At 43.7% G+C, this 19,395-nt stretch overlaps 2 protein-coding genes across 5 annotated transcripts; both read left to right on the forward strand.

Moving 5' to 3' along the window:
- Positions 1-114: 114 nt before the first annotated feature.
- LOC135618635 (primary amine oxidase 2-like) lies at positions 115-10,111 on the forward strand. Of its 4 annotated transcripts, none has more exons than XM_065119683.1 (6): positions 115-1,282; positions 1,412-1,433; positions 1,724-2,108; positions 2,192-2,305; positions 2,471-3,015; positions 9,711-10,111. In XM_065119683.1, exons 1-6 carry the CDS (start codon positions 498-500, stop codon positions 9,939-9,941), a joined length of 2,082 nt encoding a protein of 693 aa, XP_064975755.1. In that variant the 5' UTR covers positions 115-497; the 3' UTR covers positions 9,942-10,111. The 4 variants fall into 4 exon arrangements, with proteins under 4 accessions (XP_064975755.1, XP_064975758.1, XP_064975759.1 ...); XM_065119686.1 differs by lacking the exon at positions 9,711-10,111 and adding an exon at positions 9,462-9,686 and having other exon boundaries at positions 284-1,282; XM_065119687.1 differs by lacking the exons at positions 1,412-1,433; positions 9,711-10,111 and adding an exon at positions 9,462-9,678 and having other exon boundaries at positions 291-1,282.
- Positions 10,112-10,423: 312 nt separating this feature from the next.
- LOC135618636 (fatty-acid-binding protein 1-like) lies at positions 10,424-17,812 on the forward strand. Its single transcript, XM_065119691.1, has 4 exons — positions 10,424-11,241; positions 12,209-12,464; positions 14,962-15,053; positions 16,324-17,812. Exons 1-4 carry the CDS (start codon positions 10,887-10,889, stop codon positions 16,470-16,472), a joined length of 852 nt encoding a protein of 283 aa, XP_064975763.1. The 5' UTR covers positions 10,424-10,886; the 3' UTR covers positions 16,473-17,812.
- Positions 17,813-19,395: the final 1,583 nt, after the last annotated feature.

Genomic DNA, 19,395 nt, shown 5'->3' on the forward strand with positions numbered 1-19,395 from the left:
AACTGGTGCAGGTTACGTTTCTTGCCTTTGTCAGAGTTCGCATAGGAGACAAAAAGAAAAGGTACTACTCCTTAGCTCAAGAGTATTTTACCTCTTGTCGGGACCACCCATTCAATCAGTTCAGATGCAGAGTCACACTTTCAAGCATTATGAGCATATTAATAAAGAAAAATGTCACTTCAGCAAGCACCATCTTAATTAATAAACGAGAAGGTCACTTCATTGAAACGTCAATCAAAGCATTGTTCCCACACGTGCATAACCTCTAGTAGGATCTTTTGGGTGATTCGAGGTGAGCGCTTTGCACGTCATATGATATTCCACTTGACGGCGCATGTTTTTCTGTGCCATGTATTATCCTACCGCTGACTGAGACGGGCCCACCCACTTTTACTAGCAAGCCGTGAGGGCGGCGTTGCAGAGGTCGTATTTAATCTGTGCTGCAATGCCACTCGACTGCTTCCCTTATCTCTCTCATCCGCCACTAGTCACCACCAATGTCTATCCAACTTTGGTTTCTTCTCCTATTTTTCCTACTCTTTCACCTCCTCCTCCACCCATGTCTTCCTCTGAGCTCGGCTCACCCCCTCGACCCCCTCACCGCCGCCGAGATCTCCACCATACGTCGCGTGATCCAGTCCTCCCACCTCGGCGCATCTAAGTCGCTGGCCTTCCACTACGTCGGCCTCGACGAGCCCGACAAGACCGACGTGCAGGCATGGGCGCAGTCGGCCACCCGCGGCCGACGCCAGAGGCGGCGCGCGTTCGTCGTGGCCCGCTCCGGAGGGGAGACGCACGAGATCGTCGTCGACGTCGCCGACGCCTCCGTCGTCTCCGACCGGGTCTATCGCGGTTCCGGGTACCCCATTCAGACCTTGGACGAGCTGGAGGCGGCGGCCGCACTGCCGCTGAACTACACCCCGTTCGTCGAGTCGGCGCGGCGGCGCGGGGTGGCGCTGTCCGATGTGGTGTGCTCGCCGTTGACGGCGGGGTGGTTCGGGGAGCCAGGGAGGGGGCGGCGGCGGCTCAAGCTGCAGTGTTGCGTGGCGGGGGAGACGGCCAACTTCTACATGCGGCCCATGGAGGGGATCACCGTCGTGGTGGACCTGGACGAGATGAGGATCATCGGCTACCGGGATCGGGTGGTGGTGCCGGTGCCCAAGGCGGAGGGGACGGACTACCGGGCGGCGAAGCAGCGGCCCCCGTTCGCGCTTGAGACGAAGCCCGGCGTGGTGGTCCAGCCGGCGGGGAAGGGCTTCCGTATCGACGGCCACGTGATCAGGTACACTGGCGGCCGCCTTTGAAGCGTCTTTTCTTCCCTTTCGTTTTACCGCTTCATTATCTGACGTGGCGTGAAATTGACCGTCCCCTCACGAATGGTGGGCCCACTCTCTTCTGGTGCCGTCAGCAGCTCGGGGTTTGGAGTTCGATCGGTGGGTGCGTTGGAATCACTTATATGCCCCAAGAAAAATAAGAATTCATAGTTAATATGGGAGTTGAAAGTGTAGCTTAGCTTGAAAAGATGGATATCATAAATTCCTGAAATCGGATCCCATCTTCGTCACTTTACTTACCATACGAGCGAGCATGCATGCATCGTAGTATAGTATTAGTCCAAGTCGATGAAGAATATAATTCAAGCAAAGAAATCAGTGGTAGAGGCGTACTTCTGATGCAGACCAGCGGTGACTTCTCTGCTTCTCCTCGTTGATCACAATTGCAGATGGTCGAACTGGGACTTCCACCTGAGCTACGATGCCCGGGCTGGCCTCGTTATCTCCCTCGCGTCAGTCTACGACGCCCAGAAGGGCGCTCGCCGGCGGGTGCTGTACCGGGGCTACGTCTCGGAAGTCTTCGTGCCGTACATGGATCCAGCGGAAGAGTGGTACTTCAGGACCTTCTTCGACGCCGGCGAGTACGGGTTCGGCCTGTGGGCGTCGCCGCTAGAGCCGATGACCGACTGCCCCGCCAACGCAGAGTTCATGGACGGCTACTACGCCACGCAGGATGGGGAGCCCGTCAAGCTTCCCAACGTGTTCTGTGTCTTCGAGCGCTACAGCGGAGATGCTGCTTGGCGGCACACGGAGTTGGGAATTCCGGGACAAATGGTGAGTTAGATCTTACACTCCTCCTAAAAGCTTATTGTTTCTGATGCTTCAAATTTGGCGGTGGTGGTGGTGGTGGTTTACAGATCAGGGAGGTCCGGCCCGAGGTGAGCCTGGTGGTGAGGATGGTCGGCGCGCTCGGCAACTACGACTATGTCACCGACTGGGAGTTCAAGACCAGTGGATCCATCAAAGTCGGGGTGAGATGATCTATGCAAATAGAAGTTAGCATCTTCTTTCATCTCGCCCATCGATTCAAGCTTTTAGATGAACCGAGGAATCGAAGATGAATAGTCTTTCCCTCATTTGCATGCATCAAATTCTTTGCACAACGCTAACAATGTTGCCGCGCCGTGCATGCATAGGTCTCCCTAACAGGCATACTGGAGGTGAAGGGCACGCCCTACACCCACACGGACCAGATCACCACCGACGTGCATGGCTCTCTGCTAGCCGAGAACACCATCGCCGTCTACCACGACCATTTCGTCACCTACTACCTCGACCTCGACATCGATGGCCTCAACAACACCTTCATCAAATCCAAGCTCAAGACAGCGAGGGTTGCCGACGGCGGCGACGTCCCCCGCAGGAGTTACTGGACGGTGACCAGGGAGGTGGCCAAGATGGAGGCGGACGCTCGCGTGGAGATCGGGTCGGTGCCCGCCGAGTTGCTGATTGTGAACCCAAACAAGAAGACCAAGATGGGGAATCACGTCGGCTATCGGCTCATCACCAATGGCGCGCCCGCCGCCTCGTTGCTCTCCGACGACGACTACCCCCAGATGCGAGCCAGCTACGGGAAGAAGCAGGTGTGGGTGACTCCATACAACAAGTCGGAGAAGTGGGCAGCTGGGCTCTACGTAGACAACAGCAGAGGAGACGACAACTTAGCTGCTTGGAGTCAAAGGTATGTTCTATGGTCATATGGAAATCATGAATATTCAAACGAATGAAAATTTTTATTTAAGTAAATACATCCTTCCAAGCAAATAGATATGATCTTTTTTTTTTTCTAAAAGATAATCATCCGAATAGATATGTCTTTTCATATGAACAAATACATCTTTTTATCCGAATAAGTCTCTCTAATGTGAATAAATATATCTTATCTTATCTCAAGCATTTATTCTATAAAAAATTAAAATTTTATTGTTAGTTTCATTTGATATAGATGAAAGAGAGAGTACAACAATTAAGGAATATGGTTAATCGAGAGAATTGTTCCCCTCTAAATTCTGGGGTAAATCATAACTTAGCATCCATAATTTCTTTAAGAGTTCAATTCTTGACATAGCATTAATGAGCTATGAAAAGGTTATAAACCATATTCTTGATAAAATAATATTGTCAAATGGTTTTAAAATGAATGAGTATGATAAATATGTTTATATCAAAAGCACTCCAAATTGTTATATCATCTTGTGTTTATATATTGATTATTTGCTGATTATAGATAGCAATCATGATGTTACCATATCAACTAAGAAATATTGATAAAATATTTTGATACGAAGGATATGGGTGAGGTGAATGCCATTTTAGAGATTATATTAAAAAAAATTTAATGTGTATGATGACGGTCTAGTTAAAATTCCAATAGATTTACATATACAGTTACTCAAAAATAATAGTGAACCCATATCACAGTTGGAATATTCTTACATTATCGGGAGTCTAATGTATGTAATGAACTGTGATATGGTATATTTTGGCCTAAGACACGTCAGAGTCCGACGCCATCGGCCACAGTCAGAATCCGTACTAGGACACTGCTCAACACGTCATATGTTGAGAATCCCGAGACAGAGCCGCTCCCGAGACACGTCAAGTCAGAATTCGTACCAAGGCACTGTTTGGCATGTCTACCATGCCAACCCACGTACGACCGACCCACGTGCAGTACTATAAAAATCTCTAGCCAGCATCTGGCAGGGAAGGGGGAAAAAAGATCAATTGATCACTCCACTGACTTGCTCGTTAGAGGGGCCTCGTCAGGTGTGTTGGAAAAATCTTTGGGGGCGACATCACATGTGCAGTGGAAGAATAAGAAAATAAAATCCCCGATTTCCAAAGAGATATTCGTCGTCGTGCGAAGATTGGTGCGCAAAATCCGTGAAACTGAAAAAAACTACGTATAGAATAGATTGTGTAACCTAGGGAGATCGTATATCCCTGTTTCCTTGCAGATCCTTAGGAGAGGGTGAAGGAGGTCAAGCGTCCTCCTCTTTAGCGGTGATCCACACAGCAGGGCTACGACGATGCTCCTCAAAAATCTAGGCCTGCTTTGAGGTGGAGAGAAGAAGGAGAATATGAGAGGCAAGCAAAGGCACTAGCCTTTGAGGCTCTGAATCCCTCCTATTTATAGAGGTCCCCTATCAAACCCTAATGAATCCTCGCCTAGTGGGTATTGGATCTGCATCCAATAACCTAAGTCTTTTAGATTAGTGGATCTCTATCCAATAATCTCTCATGGGCTCTTATTGGATCTCGTCCATGGGATCCAATAATTCAGGGGCTTATTGGATATCCAATAAGACAAGGGCTCCGTCGGATATCTTATATCCGAACCTCTACTCATCGCAATACATATTATATGTGTGTGACCCTCTAGGCCTAATATCGAGCTGACCGTGAGTCATACCTGTCAGAACTCCTTTTAACTCGGTGAATTATTATCTCTGTAATAATTCACTTGACTCATCGACTACGAACGTACTAGGCCACTACGCCGTAGTCCCCAGACGATATGGGGGAATCCAATCCATTGGACCTGTCTGTCCTCAGTTACCATGTACCTATAGTCCCTCATCCATCTAATATCCCAAAGACCATAAATCGAGCATGGTGCTGTCAGACCCATACGGTTTCTACTCGAGTCTCGTTCTAATCGGATTCTCCCGGAGAACTCTTTCCTCTCTCAACCCGAATGACCCTAGCCAGGGATTTGCTTGAGCAAGAACACATGGGATATTCCTTTTATGACACCGAGAGTGGATGATCCTCTATTGACACTCAATAGCCCTCGTAAGGTCGCCTACCACTCCCAATGACCAACTGTACTAGATCTGGGACAGCCAAACCTATAAGTCTGGTATCAAAGAGTGGACCACTCATACAAGACATCCTTGGTGTCTCAAGTCTAAGGACCAGATATACCACTAGGACTACGGAATCGCTGTCTGACAATAAGGCATCATCAACCATCCAGCATTCCGTAAGCGGATCAATCAGTGAACTCATTCTCCAATGAGCACCTGTATTGTATCCCTAGTGTCCCTACACGAGCAGCTATGAAACTAGTTGCATCCATTATATGGACGGGTATATAGCACACCAGTCTATCCGGTTATCACGATGTCCCTCTCGAGTAACCTATGACCGAGATTATTTAGGATATGTGTTTAAAGGTGAATCGATCTCATTTTCACGATCTCATCACAATCCGATTCCCATTGCACAAATCCAAGGACATCACAATATATATATGCATATATACAATAGTTATAAAGTGATATATGCCAAAATATAATAAGCAAAAAGATTTTGTATCAAGTCACACGTGCCATCACTCACGTGATTGGCTTGCTGGGCACCTATGACTAGCAGGGTGATTCCGACGAGGGTCATTTTTGTAGGAAAACCCGGCCACCCCACGAAGGCTAGCTGCCAGCCACCCCGGAGGAGGAGAGATACAGCTTGAAATACACGGCGCCCGGATCGGCACACAAGGAACGCTGATCAATACCCCGTCGCGAGGGCCCGGTCGACCTCGGCATCCAGCTCAACTGATAGAAGACTCCCGACATTGACTCGTGGACCAGGTCATGCTGACTCACCAGCCACGGCATATCTATTCACCAACATTTTGGCGCTAGAAGGAGGGTCGATGTCGTAGGAGCAGCTGACAAGAGTTCTCCCCGAGGGAGAACCACTGACCGACCTCTCTTCCGTCGAACCAGAAAGCCAAGCCCTCCCCACCCCCGGAGACGAGGGGACCTCGGCTTTGACGTCATATCGCTACTGGTGTCTGTTCAACGACCTGGGGTTGTCGCCCCTAGGGCTTGCCACAGGGCCCTCGGCCGTGACACCCGAGGTGTTCCTTAGCCTGACCAAGCAAGTGCAGGCCATGGCGGGTATGATGCAGATGCTCACTCCAATCATTTCTCAGATCGTGTGGCTAGCGACGTGCCTGACCGGCCCGACCTGGCAGCGACCAAGCGGGGAGCAGGTCGGGACCGGAGAAGCCCGAGAGCAAGCAACGGACCCGAGAGGCCCGCCCGAACAGAGCATACCTGCACCCTATCGAATCACACCGCCCCACTCAAAGCCTGACACCGTATCGTCCGACTCGGTGGACGACTCGCTTAGGGCCCAATTGTCCCGGGTCAATCAGCGTCTGGACACGTTCCAGCGTGAGTTTCAAAAATCGCGGGGCGAGTCCAATGAGGGCGGGTCCCCTTTCACTTAGGAAATACAGGGCAAGCTTGTACCCCTCAACTTCATGCTACCCGCATTGGAGACGTACGATGGCGGCTCCGACCCCGCGGAGCATGTCGTCGCGTTTCGAGCTCAGATGACCCTCTATGGCACCCCCGATGCACTGTCGGGCATTCCCGACCACTCTAAGGGGACCGGCACGAGCATGGTTCAGCTGGCTACGCCAATCCTCAGTCTCATCCTTCGACCAGCTCACCGAGGAGTTCGAGCAGAACTTCCTCGCCAATATGTGACCTAGGCCCTCGACGACCACCTCTCTCAGTTCGTGGCACACTTTGCCGCTGAGATCCAGGGATTCTCGGACGCTCACCCCTTTATTATCATGTAGGCATTTATGGTAGGCTTGAAACCTTCAAGGTTCTTCTGGTCACTGATCGAGGAGTCGCTAGTAACTATCCCCGAGATGCTCCAACGCGCCAACCAATACATCGCCGCCGAAGCTTTGGTGGTGGGAAAGCGCATGAATAGCAAGAGGCCAAGGGCGGAACAATCCCGGAGAATGACTTCAGCAGCCCCGGTGCAACCTCGCTAGAGGCCCGACTGACAAGAGCTATTGCTCCCGAGGCCCCTGCCTCTCCCTCTGAGCACGTTCCACCAGGACTACGACCATGGCACGGAAGATTGCTGTGACCTCCAGAATCAAATCGAGGACTTGATCCGGAAAGGTCACCTCGGGCGCTATCTCAAGGAACCCCGAGCAGTAACCCCACGTCCCAAGGGACCCATCGAAAGACGCCTCGTCATCCAAAATCTCCCGTCGAAAAGCCACTCACGATAAGAGGTCCATAGGCTCACCAGATCGGTTCCCGACCTATAGCTCGCCGGCCCAGTTTCTTGCCCGAGTCGCTCCATGTCAATCCTTGATTTGTGACTCGTCGGCTCAGCTTCTCGCCCGAGTCACTCCATGTCAATCCCCAACTTGTGACTTGTCGGCTCAGCTTCTCACCCGAGTCACTCCATGTCAATCCCCGACTTGTGACTCGCCGGCTCAGCTTCTCGCCCGAGTCGCTCCATGTCAATCCCCGACTTGCGACTCGCCGGCTCAGCTTCTCGCCCGAGTCGCTCCATGTCAATCATCGACTTGCGACTTGCCGGCTCAGCTTCTTGCCTGAGTCGCTCCATGTCAATCCCCGACTTGCGACTCGCCGGCTCAGCTTCTTACTCGAGTCGCTCTATGTCAATCCCCGACTTGCGACTCGCCGGCTCAGCTTCTTGCCCGAGTCGCTCCATGTCAATCCCCGACTTGTGACTCGCCGACTCAGCTTCTTGCCCGAGTCACTCCATGTCAATCCTCGACTTGCGACTCGCCAACCTAGTTTCTCGCCCGAGTCGCTTCATGTCAATCCCCGACTTGCTACTCGCCGGCTCAGCTTCTCGCCCGAGTCGCTCCATGTCAATCCTCGACTTGCGACTCGCCGGCCCAGTTTCTCGCCCGAGTCGCTTCATGTCAATCCCCGACTTGCTACTCGCCGGCTCAGCTTCTCGCCCGAGTCGCTCCATGTCAATCCTCGACTTGCGACTCGCCGGCCCAGTTTCTCGCCCGAGTTGCTTCATGTCAATCCCCGACTTGCGACTTGCCGGCTCAGCTTCTCGCTCGAGTCGCTCCATGTCAATCCTCAACTTGCGACTCGTCGGCCCAGTTTCTCGCCCGAGTCACTCCATGTCAATCCCTGACTTACGACTCCCCGGCTCAGCTTCTTACCTGAGTCGCTCCAGATCGGTCCCCGACTTGTGACTCACTCTAATGGTAAGTCGCTCTAATGGTAAGTCTCAACATATTAATCAAAGAGATAATATCATAAAGCGATTAATCTCAAATGGAGAATCTCGTGGATTCGCTCACTGAAGGGCTACGAAGAGATCAAGTATAGTTTTTATAGAGGGAAATGGGATTAAAGCGTATCAAATAATAATCTTCATAATAGTAACCCAACTTTGTTAATGGGAGATCTTAAGATCTTAGTTAAATGGGACAACGAACTTATGAAAGATTCAGTGTAAGCATTTAGGAGACTACTTCAAACCATTCCTATGATAGATGAGTGTTACTTGTAAAGTGTCTCAGGATAAGTTATACTTTAAATAATTCCTCTATCTAAGTGAGGTATGGTAGGATACTCTAAATATGAAACCACCTAAGTGTAAAGTGAGAATGCTTTTATGAGAATTTTTAAAGCTAAAATTCTCCATAGCTCTTATCAATCCAAGAGTTGTTCAGAGTTGAAATGAATACAATTATGAGAATCTAAGGTGTGAGGGAAGAATTTGTGTGGGTACTATTGTCTAAGTTTATACCAAATGACTGAACAGTTCAAAACATCATAATCACTGATTAGCTAAGTAAATCCAATAGTATCCCATTAAGGTTCAAAGCCACAAAATACCTCTTTTGATGCAATGTCCTCCTCCATATACACTCTTTAGTGTTTACATATTCATGTACATTTTATTGAAAAAAAAATTATTTATGTGGGAGATTATTAGAAATAGTAGGTTAAAATTATTTTTAAATAAATAAAAAATTTTCATTCGAAAAGATGTTCTTTCGAGTGAACAGATATGACCTTTCACCCGAATAGATATCCTTTCATATGAACGGATATATCTTTTCACCCTAATGAGTCTCTCCAATATATATAAATAGATCTCATTCGTGTATTTCTTTGGTATATATCAAAGAGAGAGTACAGAAACTTCTAAAGTTTGTTCTTCTTGTAATTTAGAATACTACTATTGCAAGAAGTGGTTATTGTATATTAGGCGATGATTACTGCTAAACCATAAGCACAGGAGAAAGAGTCCAATTCTTTTCCTGATCTTTTTCTTGTTTGATCTAACCTAAGTTATTTTTTTCAGATTAATTATTTTCTTTCAGTCAAATTATTTTGAATAGAAGAAACACAACCTTCACCCAACAGGAGCAACATCAGTGAGAGGAATTATGCTTGCAGATTGATCTGTCAGTCACATCTGATCTCAACATTACTGAATGTAGACATCAGCTTGCATCTCTTACATCACTTGGGATTGAAGAAAACAGATTCCAGTAACAGAGCTTCCATAATATGTCATCTGAAAGCAATCTTCTTGTTGGTTCTGATGCAGGAACAGAGCGATCGAGAACGTCGACATTGTCGTCTGGCACACTGTTGGTTTCCATCACATCCCCTACCAGGAAGACTTTCCATTGATGCCGATGCTGAGCAGTGGTTTCGAGCTTCGACCTTCCAACTTTTTCGAGAGCAATCCATTGATCAGATTGAGGCCGACAAAGCATACGCATTTGCCAAACTGCACACTCATCGTTTGAAGAGATCAAACATTCTTCCAGTTTGATCGAGACACACAGCAGCTTGCTGCAGTGACTATGAGAAATAAGTCTTCCTGTTGACCTCTGTTTGGTGCAGTGATGCCATCATATGTATCCATTGTTAAGCAAGCACAAAGTTACCAATGCTATACAAATTGGCTGGTGCATTTGCTGGAATAATAAGCTAATATTTTTCTGATACAATGTCTTCTTCTACCTTCTGTACTGCTTGATGATTCAGCCTACTAGAAGATCAAACTCATCCTTTGTAGAGCCCATGAATCACACAAGTGCATTCAACCTCAAAGCAAAGTAGAAATCAGGGAATAAAGAAGGAAAAAGGAAACATGAGCCTAAATAGAAAGAGATAAAGCAAAAAAAAGTGCAATTTTCAGCTTCCTTTGGACTGTATTCCCTTCTGGCTGATGAATCACTTGTCACTGCTAAAAAATACACATGATTGATCAAAGATCAGCACATAGACAAGCCCTGAAAGGGATGTCCATAGCTGTCCAAGAGGCTATCTCATTCATGGTGCTAGCTGAAACTGCAACTACTTTGGTTGGTATCTCCACCTTTCTGATGGATCACTTGTCACAGCCAACACACACACACACACACACATTTAATAAGCATCAAAACACAAACATGCACTGAATGGATTCCTATTGTCCATGTTTGAAAGAGAAGTCAGCTAATTCATCATGGTGTAAAGTGAAACTGTAATTACTGTCTGAGATATGTGTCATCATCAGGTTAAGACCACAAAGTGCACACAATGCACCAAGCTGAGCACATAAACCAAGTCCTAAAGTGGAGACATCCATTGTTCGAACACTAAAGTGAGTGTGTAGCAGTGCTTTGAGATACCAACCTGCTTGCACACTTCATGTGGATTCTCTCCTCTCCACGGTTGCATTTCCATCTGTACCATCCGACACTTGGCATTTGCGCCTTGAGGTCATACGGCCATGGGCTCTCTCCGCTTTCCCTTCTCTTTGCCTCAGCCACCGAAGCCACCGCAGAGGCCTGCGCTTCGCCAAGCCATGGCGGCCGCGGCTGTCGGTGCCGGAGTGGGCCTGGCCATCTCCATCGCTCTCGAACCGGGTGCATGCGCGTCGGGGAGAGGCCGGAAGGCGGGCAGCGAAGCGTCCCCCGTCTGGGCCACACTCTCCCTCGTCGAGACCCTGCCGCCGACGACCATCGTGGAACCGAGGAGCGGCACCAAGTTCCCCTCCGTTGTGGACGACGGCCGCCGCCTCTTGGGCATCGGAGTGCGGTATTGGAAGCGTCCGAAGCGCAAGAACAACATCTCCTATGCATATGGTAACGATTAGAGTCTCTTACATCTCGCCATTTTTCGTCTTCCAATTTTGATGTCCACAAGAATCCAATTATCATTTTTTTTTTCTGATATCTGACCTTTATAATTGATTAAATTGGATTTGGATATCCATTAATCGAATTTGAGATATATATATATATATATATATAATTACCAATTATAAATAAATATATAGCTAGATTGATAACTTAGATGTAACGGTTTCTCCTAGCCATTAGATTTTGATCTAACGATCGACATTTTTTGTAATTATATATATATATATATATATATACACATATAATATGTGTGTGTCACGACGTTTTCCTTCTTTGGAAATCTCGGGAAGCCCCCGTTGGGAACAACGCTGCGCCGCGCCCTCAAACTGCCAACCCACGGCGGCAGCCAACGTCGGCGCCTCCCTCGAATCGGCCGACGCGCCATGGAGCCGAGACCTGCGTGGCCTCACCCACCACTTTGAACACTGGGACGAGGAAGACCAGTTTCTTGGGTCCCAACGACTTCATGCCTACGCCTTTGGTAACTGGTTGCGATTGAGCCTTCTTCCTTGCTTCCGCCTCTTGAATGTTTAGGGTTCCTTCGTTGACCTAAAATGTAGTGAATTGGCCATTATGCTCTATACATGTTGGCATCATGATATTTGCGCCTCAACATAAATTTGGTGTATTTGGTTCTCTACAATTGGTTAGAGCAGTCCGTCAATCTGTTTTTGTCTTTTGGATCAGCATGTTGTCTTTACTCTTACAATCATATGATTATGCTACCAAATTCATCAAATTAGCTTTTGCCTATCAAGAAAATCTCCATCGGATTAGTTTCTTGAACCTGTCGTAACTCAAATGGCATTTCACCGCATCAGAGTAATGTTGCGACTGATCAGCATATATATTGTGAACCGCTTTCTTATCGGATGGTATATTATTTGTTTGTTTTCTCTGATACTTGCAGGTGTGTATGCCGATGAGAGTGATGTAAAAAGATTGAGGAAGAAATATGGTACATTTTCGGTCTCTGAACTGAAAGGAAATAAGGAGTTAATTGATGATGTCCTGGATCAGGATTTGCGCATGACAATTAGGCTTCAAATAGTGAACCGCATGCTAAGCACACGCTATCTGCATGAAACATTTGCAAAGGTTGTTGAGAACGAGCTCCAAAAATATGGTGGATCAAAGTCATCAAACAATAAAGAATTGCTTCAAAGGTACTTTCTTTCATGTTCTGCTGTTTCCTCCAGTGAGATATATTCACCACATGATGAATCGTGGTATAATTACCCATATATGTCTTTCTTAAAGACCAATCATCTTGATTTTCTTCGTATTTATAGTATTTACAGCCTGGAATATATTGCTTAACATATTGTAAACCACCTAATGATTTAATAAATAAGAAGAGCAGATTGCCTTTTCCATTTCATCTATAAGACTAGATGCAAGTCCCATTTAATCTTGAAGCTAAGAAGACTTAATGTCTTTCCTAATTTTTTCATCCGTTTGTTATGATATTTTTGGCATGATTTCCTGGCAAGCAATCTATACTGTTATGTTATTGGTGTCATCGGAAAAAAGTGTTCTAGATATAGGGATGCAAATAAAAATCATATTTGACTATGTAGTATGTAATAATTTGATTATTTCCTCACTTCAACCCACTAATGGTCTGAGTTAGGAGAAGTTGGACCGATTTAACTTTCTTTTTTTTTTCCTATCATGAATCAATCATAAAGTAAAATCAATGGGAGCATTGGCACTAGAATTTTGCTGCTTTGTTATTCATAAATATGTTGCTCATGACATCAAATGATGGTCATGGATTGTTGTTAATTTGACACTTCTAAGCTGCACTTAGGAGTTGTTTAAAACATGGTTTTTAATTTCGATGTGTACCGCCTGGTATGGGCTGTACATACCAGTTCGAGAGCCTCTTGGCTCATAGATCGCCCGCTACCCGGCGGCACCAAATTTTTGGCCCCATATCGAGCAATACGAGGCTATATCGTGTGGTAATGATCGAAATTTCAACCGTTCTCAAACTGTACTAGGCTATACTGATCGATTTCAACCGTTACCAACCTATACTGGGGGGTAACGGTCGATTTCGATCGTTATTTACTAGTAGGTATTTTAGGCATACTACTCGATACGTTGATGGTACGCATTGGTACGTATCATACCGAGCAAGGTTCGGTATGCCGATACGAACCGAAATTGCATACTTTGGTTTAAAACCAAATTTTAATAACAGTGTGAAGAAGAAAAAACTTCATGAAATTAAATTGGCATTATTTGTGTGATTCAGATTATTGCAAACAAGGTTCACTGTACCACGATGTATCGCTCAATATGGGTGGTACATACTAGTCTAATAGAGGATTGATATGGGCAGTATATACCAATCCGTCAGTATACCTTACTATATTATATGTTGGTACTTGGTACATTGGTACGTTCCATACCAATGGTCGATCGGTACACTGGTATGAACCGGTAAGGCGAATCATGATTGCAAAGTGACTGTCCATCATAAACATTATAGGAAACATGTACTTCAAGATATTGTTAGAATCTTCCTATTCACTTTCTTGCATCTGTAAATAAAGGTTTTATTGTGACTAAGATAGTTATCACATTATTTAGAATACATATCGTTCTAAGTTTCTGTTTTGAAACAGTTTGCTCAAATGACCTCATGTTCACTTAAAAAGATGTAGTATAATTTTATGATGACAGGATTAAGTAGTCCTAATGCATAAATTGTCAAAGTGTTTTCACTCCATAAATTCTTGGAGTTTTTCCAGGGGAATTTGGATGATGCATAGGGCTTAATCAAGCTTGGAATTCCTTCGAATTTTGTTTTCTTCCCTTTTCTTCATTTTGTTTGTTAGCATGGTTAGTTGTACCCAGTAGTGTGATGGCACATGGCCATGTTGCTTGCTATGGAGAATGGGATGCTTATGATGGCTCGATCATTTTATGGCACATCTCAGTAGCTGTCTCCTTGCTTATATTCTATGTAAAAACATCCCAAAACACATTTTTTTTAATGCTAAGAGCGTTCATCAATTTATGTTAAATTCCTTGGTGGGACTTACCTTTTAAGGAATATTTTATGATGATGAGCTGTTTGCTCTTAGCTTTAATCTACCTCATATCATTAATGTGCCACTCTTCACTTTGGTAAATATCAGGGTAGTCACTGTTTTCAGAAGACCACCAGTCATTTAGTGTTATGTATTTATTATATATTCTGATAATACACTAGCAAAGTACTGTTTTATGGTAGATGTTCCTCTAATTGTATTTTGGCATGTAATATTTGAAGCTGGATAGCAGAACATTCTTTTGTGTGTCTGTAAGTATACCAATTCATGTTTACATAATACTTGGTTCCTTCCAAATTTTCATATGTTAGGCATTTTGTTTTTGTTCTGATAAAAATGTCACTATTCATCTATCCATCCATCTGTGCTGCACTTATAAACTTGCTTTCAGTAACAACTTCATTTCATATTTCCGTTCCTCTCATCAGTATTTAAATGTTTTTCACCCTATCTTTCAATATTACTGTTGTTTGTGAAGGCAATTTTGTGTTTGCAAAATTAGTTTCACATGTAACATAATACAAAATTAGTTGCATGTAGCTGAATTGAGTTACCTTCTTTCTAATGTTTATCATCATAATTCATCCTCTTTTTTCAGGTTTAATTCTATATTTATGGATGAACATAAGCTCTTAGGAAATTCTATCTTTGATCTTTCGAGGGAACGTGGTTATATTCTTCGAATAAGAAGTAAGTTGTTTTTTGTTGGTCCACCACTAGTTGTTTCTATCAAGATCAAGAATGAAATGAACTATGTTAAATAAAATTATTAGATCTATTTTTCCTCCTATTATATTCACATGCAGCATGCGACAGTTGTAGTGTACTGTTATAATATTTTTTTATAGGCTTAATCATACATATACATCATATTTAGAGTTGTCCAGTGCTAGTTGAGTTCATAGAGCTAATATTTGGTGCCTCTTTTGCTAAACTAGTTTATAGCTTTTGGAAACATTAACGTAGATTGACTTAACCAAAGACCGTCTAATTTTACAGGCTCATTTAGTGCTGTAATAAAATTTTTAGGGTACCATTTACATAACTAGGAAATAACTTCATCAGCTAACAGCCAGAAAATTAACACTCTTAAAATTTGTTCAGTTTTTCATACGAAACTCAAGCATTTGAATTTGTTAATTTGGCTTCTACATCTAGCAGTGGATAGCTGTCAAGGTGACTTTTTCTCCTTGTAACTGCATCAGAGGATCTTATGGCACATTCTGTTACCTGTGGATCTATTTTTTGCATGGGCAACACTTTGTAAACATTGTACAACTTCCATATTGGTAGCTTTGTTACATTTGATACTTTGTTACTGTTCAGTGCATTTGCTTGACGCTTCCTTGTTATCTTTTCTTTTCTCCAATACATATTCAGATCTTTGAAACTGAAGTTAATAAAACCCTGAAAGTCATCAGTACATCGAGTGCTTCAGATATTTGGTACATTTACTCTCCAAGTGACCAAGTCGTTTGGTTATTTCTATGTTTTGCATGATAGCTTTGTTTCAAAGGCTTAATCTTTGCGATACGTCTGATCATGCTAGTTCATCATGGATATGTGGATCTCTTATATCCTCACTGTTGCAATATTTTCTTGTTTTAGGTTGATAATGTCAAGATCTGTACTAAATATATGGAAACTAGCTGTTTCAAGTTCCTTTATGCAAAAAAATGTTGCCGAAAAAATGTTTTTTCCATGCATTAACATATGTTTTGATGCATATTTATGTAGTTAACCTAGTCTGCGTAGACAAATGCAGCCTTCCCTGCTATGATGATGACATATTATGCATGTATAAAAATAAATAATCATCCTACTTTTTAGGTGCTCATTTGGTGAAGCCGTTCATGTATGACATGCATCAAATGATTACTTGTGATAAGATATATTTGAGTTTTACATGACAATAATAATTTTTTTTTAATGTCTTTGAGCTCTTATACTTGTGTTCTAGTTAATGGAAAGGAAATGGGGAAAATCGAGAGCAATCGCATATGTAAGCCTCTCTTGGATTTGTATGTTGGCAAGAATGCATATGACAAACAAGCTCTACAAGATATTCAATCTACTTTGGCTTCCATTCTCCAGGAGAGATCTGATTGATGACTTCATGTTTCATCTATCAAACATCAAACATTGACTGGCATTAACATCTCCAATAGAAGTTGTCTATAGTTCTTTTTGTATCAGAAGCAATTTACCTCTTTCCTGTCATAGTCTTTGGTCATTGTAAATTTGAAGTACTAAAACATCCTCTCTTTTTTTCTCGGCACCATTTCAGCAAATTGTTCTACTTGTAAGAGACATGGAAACTAAATTTTTATATTCTGACAAACAGGCCCAGGGTTTATTATTATATAATGAGCTGAAAATAATGTGGCCACATGTTCAAAAGGTCACCTACTGTTGAAGCAATCTTTCACAGTTGTAATCTTTCAGTGGTACTTTGGGTCGAGAATCTTTTAAGATCTCATCTTTCAGCAGTTTCATTGCCTGCAGAATTGACCATTGCAGAGTCAGTGTTCCAGCCTTGCACGTAAATTTGACTGTGCATGGATACATGCAACAATCCATGTAAAGCATGGATCAGCAGTGCCAATTCCCGATGCATGTCTATCCTTTGCCTGCAAGTGTATGGATGATGTTATGAATCCTGTTGAGATCACATTTATAATGTGTAAAATGCCTGGGATCACACGGCTGTGAAGTTGGAAGGGTAGGTAAGCTCTCAAGGGGATAACTTCTAATGGTGTCTCAGCAGATCATCCTTGCTGGGGAGGAATATTAAATGCCATAAAGAGCTCCATTCTGTGAGGCCTCAGACAACCACTGCCATCAAATGAATTGTTCTCGATGCAGATACTGAGAACTTTGTTGTTGTAGTAACCTAAGCAAACAAACAGTAGATCCAAGTAACTCTCTGCAAGTTTTCATCGGCAGAATAGAATAGCTGTGTGAGAAAGAGAGAGCCCGGAAAATAATAGCAGACAGGAATTTAATGATCAGCATAAGATAGCAGAGAAAAGTTAAAGAAATGGGGGCCATCTTTGATGTGACCCTTCTTCTACCACAGGTACAGTGTGATCAATGAAAGAAACAAAAGCTGCTTGTCTCCACCTTTACGTATATTTCCCTGAGAAATGAAAGCCTGCCCACAAGCTGCAGCTTATCCGGCGGATCTGACCTGCTTCCAGTTGTTTAATGGAAAGATGCCATCTACGATTCACCATCTTCTCCTTTCCCCACTCCCCAACAGACAGTGGATCTCAAGTGGCTTTATCGTGGCATGGATGGTTGCGTTCAGCGATAACCAGTGCAACTGTGACTCCGCTGATGATCCCAGCAACACGAAACAAAGCAGTCGATGGCGATGGCCAAGCAAATATCGATTTGGTCCTACCCAATCACAGGCACATACGTTTCGTATTATGGATCTCAAAACGCTTTTGTAGTCGGTAATGATCCCCGTGAGCAGATTCCGATGGATGCATGGGTTGGCCACCCATTTCATATTCTTGCTTGCTTCAGTGAAAGACGGAAAGAATAGTCTTTGTTCATCGATTGGACGACCGTAAGAAAGCTTTTCTTGACATCTTCTTGCTGCAACCAAAATGACAGTGCGAGTATTACGATGATCTCCTCATCGGATCTGACATCTATTTGGCAAAAAGTCGCTGATCTTTAAGCTGCGAGCTCTCGGGAGCCATTCGCATCTCCACCTCTCTTACCTTTCGACAGACACTCGCAGGCAAATAATTTATTTCTTGTTGCCTTCTTCCTCGGTAAATTTCTTTTGGTGTCGGTACCTCCACAGACACAAAGGGCGGAGAGGCTTACGCATTCCAAGGAGTGATCTGTTCTCCTTTGTCATGAGATGATCATAAGCGTATACTATCGTGAATTAAAAGCATTTTTCACATATTACACATGACTTATCCTCTCTCTCTCTCTCTCTCTCTCTCTCTACGCAGATCCAACGTAGATGATTGACATGGATTGCCTCCTTGACCTGTAGCTCAAATGGAAATAACTTGAAGCAAACGTCTTCTTCTTTACAGCAACAATGGCCGTCGACTTTGACTATTCCACTTATGTTCACATGGCATAGATATCACATCAGTGCATGAACGAATAATGCAAAATTTTATTGGGATGATATGATAAATGGGATTATTAGTATATTATGGTGATTGGGAGAATCGGAGGGTTAGGATCGAGAGAACACATCCAGCCATTATATTATTGGAGGAAAGGCACCAAAATATATAGAATTGATGTGGTGGGAGAGACGTGCACTCCGCGGCTGCTCCATCCATCGCGCACGCATCAGCCAACCACTAGTCGCCGCGTGTACCTTCTAGATTCCATCTCCCGACCATCTTCTTGGGATCCTGCTTGAGGTGGCTGGGAATCTTAGGTCAAAGGAGATCATCGATCAATCAATCATCATAGCTTGAGACTAAAATTAAAATTAAAATTTAATACAACATTATTTCAAAATTATAATTTTTTAAATTAAATTCATTAATTAGATCGTTCGAGTCTTAAAATATTAAAATAAGAAAAATTAAAATTTTATGTAAGAATTTTTTTATATCTTTAATAAAATTATTATTTTTTATATAAATATTGCCTCAAGCATTGAGATTTTGAGAGTGATTAGGTTTAGTCTAGTTTGATGAGTCTTATTAGATTAAGATACACTCATTATAGAATTAGGTGGAAGAATTGCAAGATTAGGAGGATAATGATGAATGAAAATTGAAATTAGTGTGCTACTATATGTTTCTTCCCAACTGTGAATCCAATAATATCCCAAGAAAAAGCATCTGAATGCTTATCATCCATCAAGAATTTAAATGGGAGCCATCATCAATGTGAATAGATTCGTTTCGTGCATTCTCCAACAAAGGTCTACATTTATTGCTGCTGTCCAATACCTATAATTTTCCTTCAAATTGGTAAGATGGATTACATTTATTGAGTCAATTGAGACATAGCATTATTAATTGAATGTCCAACATAT

The sequence above is a fragment of the Musa acuminata genome, chromosome BXJ2-8 (genome assembly GCF_036884655.1).
Source record: "Musa acuminata AAA Group cultivar baxijiao chromosome BXJ2-8, Cavendish_Baxijiao_AAA, whole genome shotgun sequence".
Lineage (NCBI taxonomy): Eukaryota > Viridiplantae > Streptophyta > Magnoliopsida > Zingiberales > Musaceae > Musa > Musa acuminata.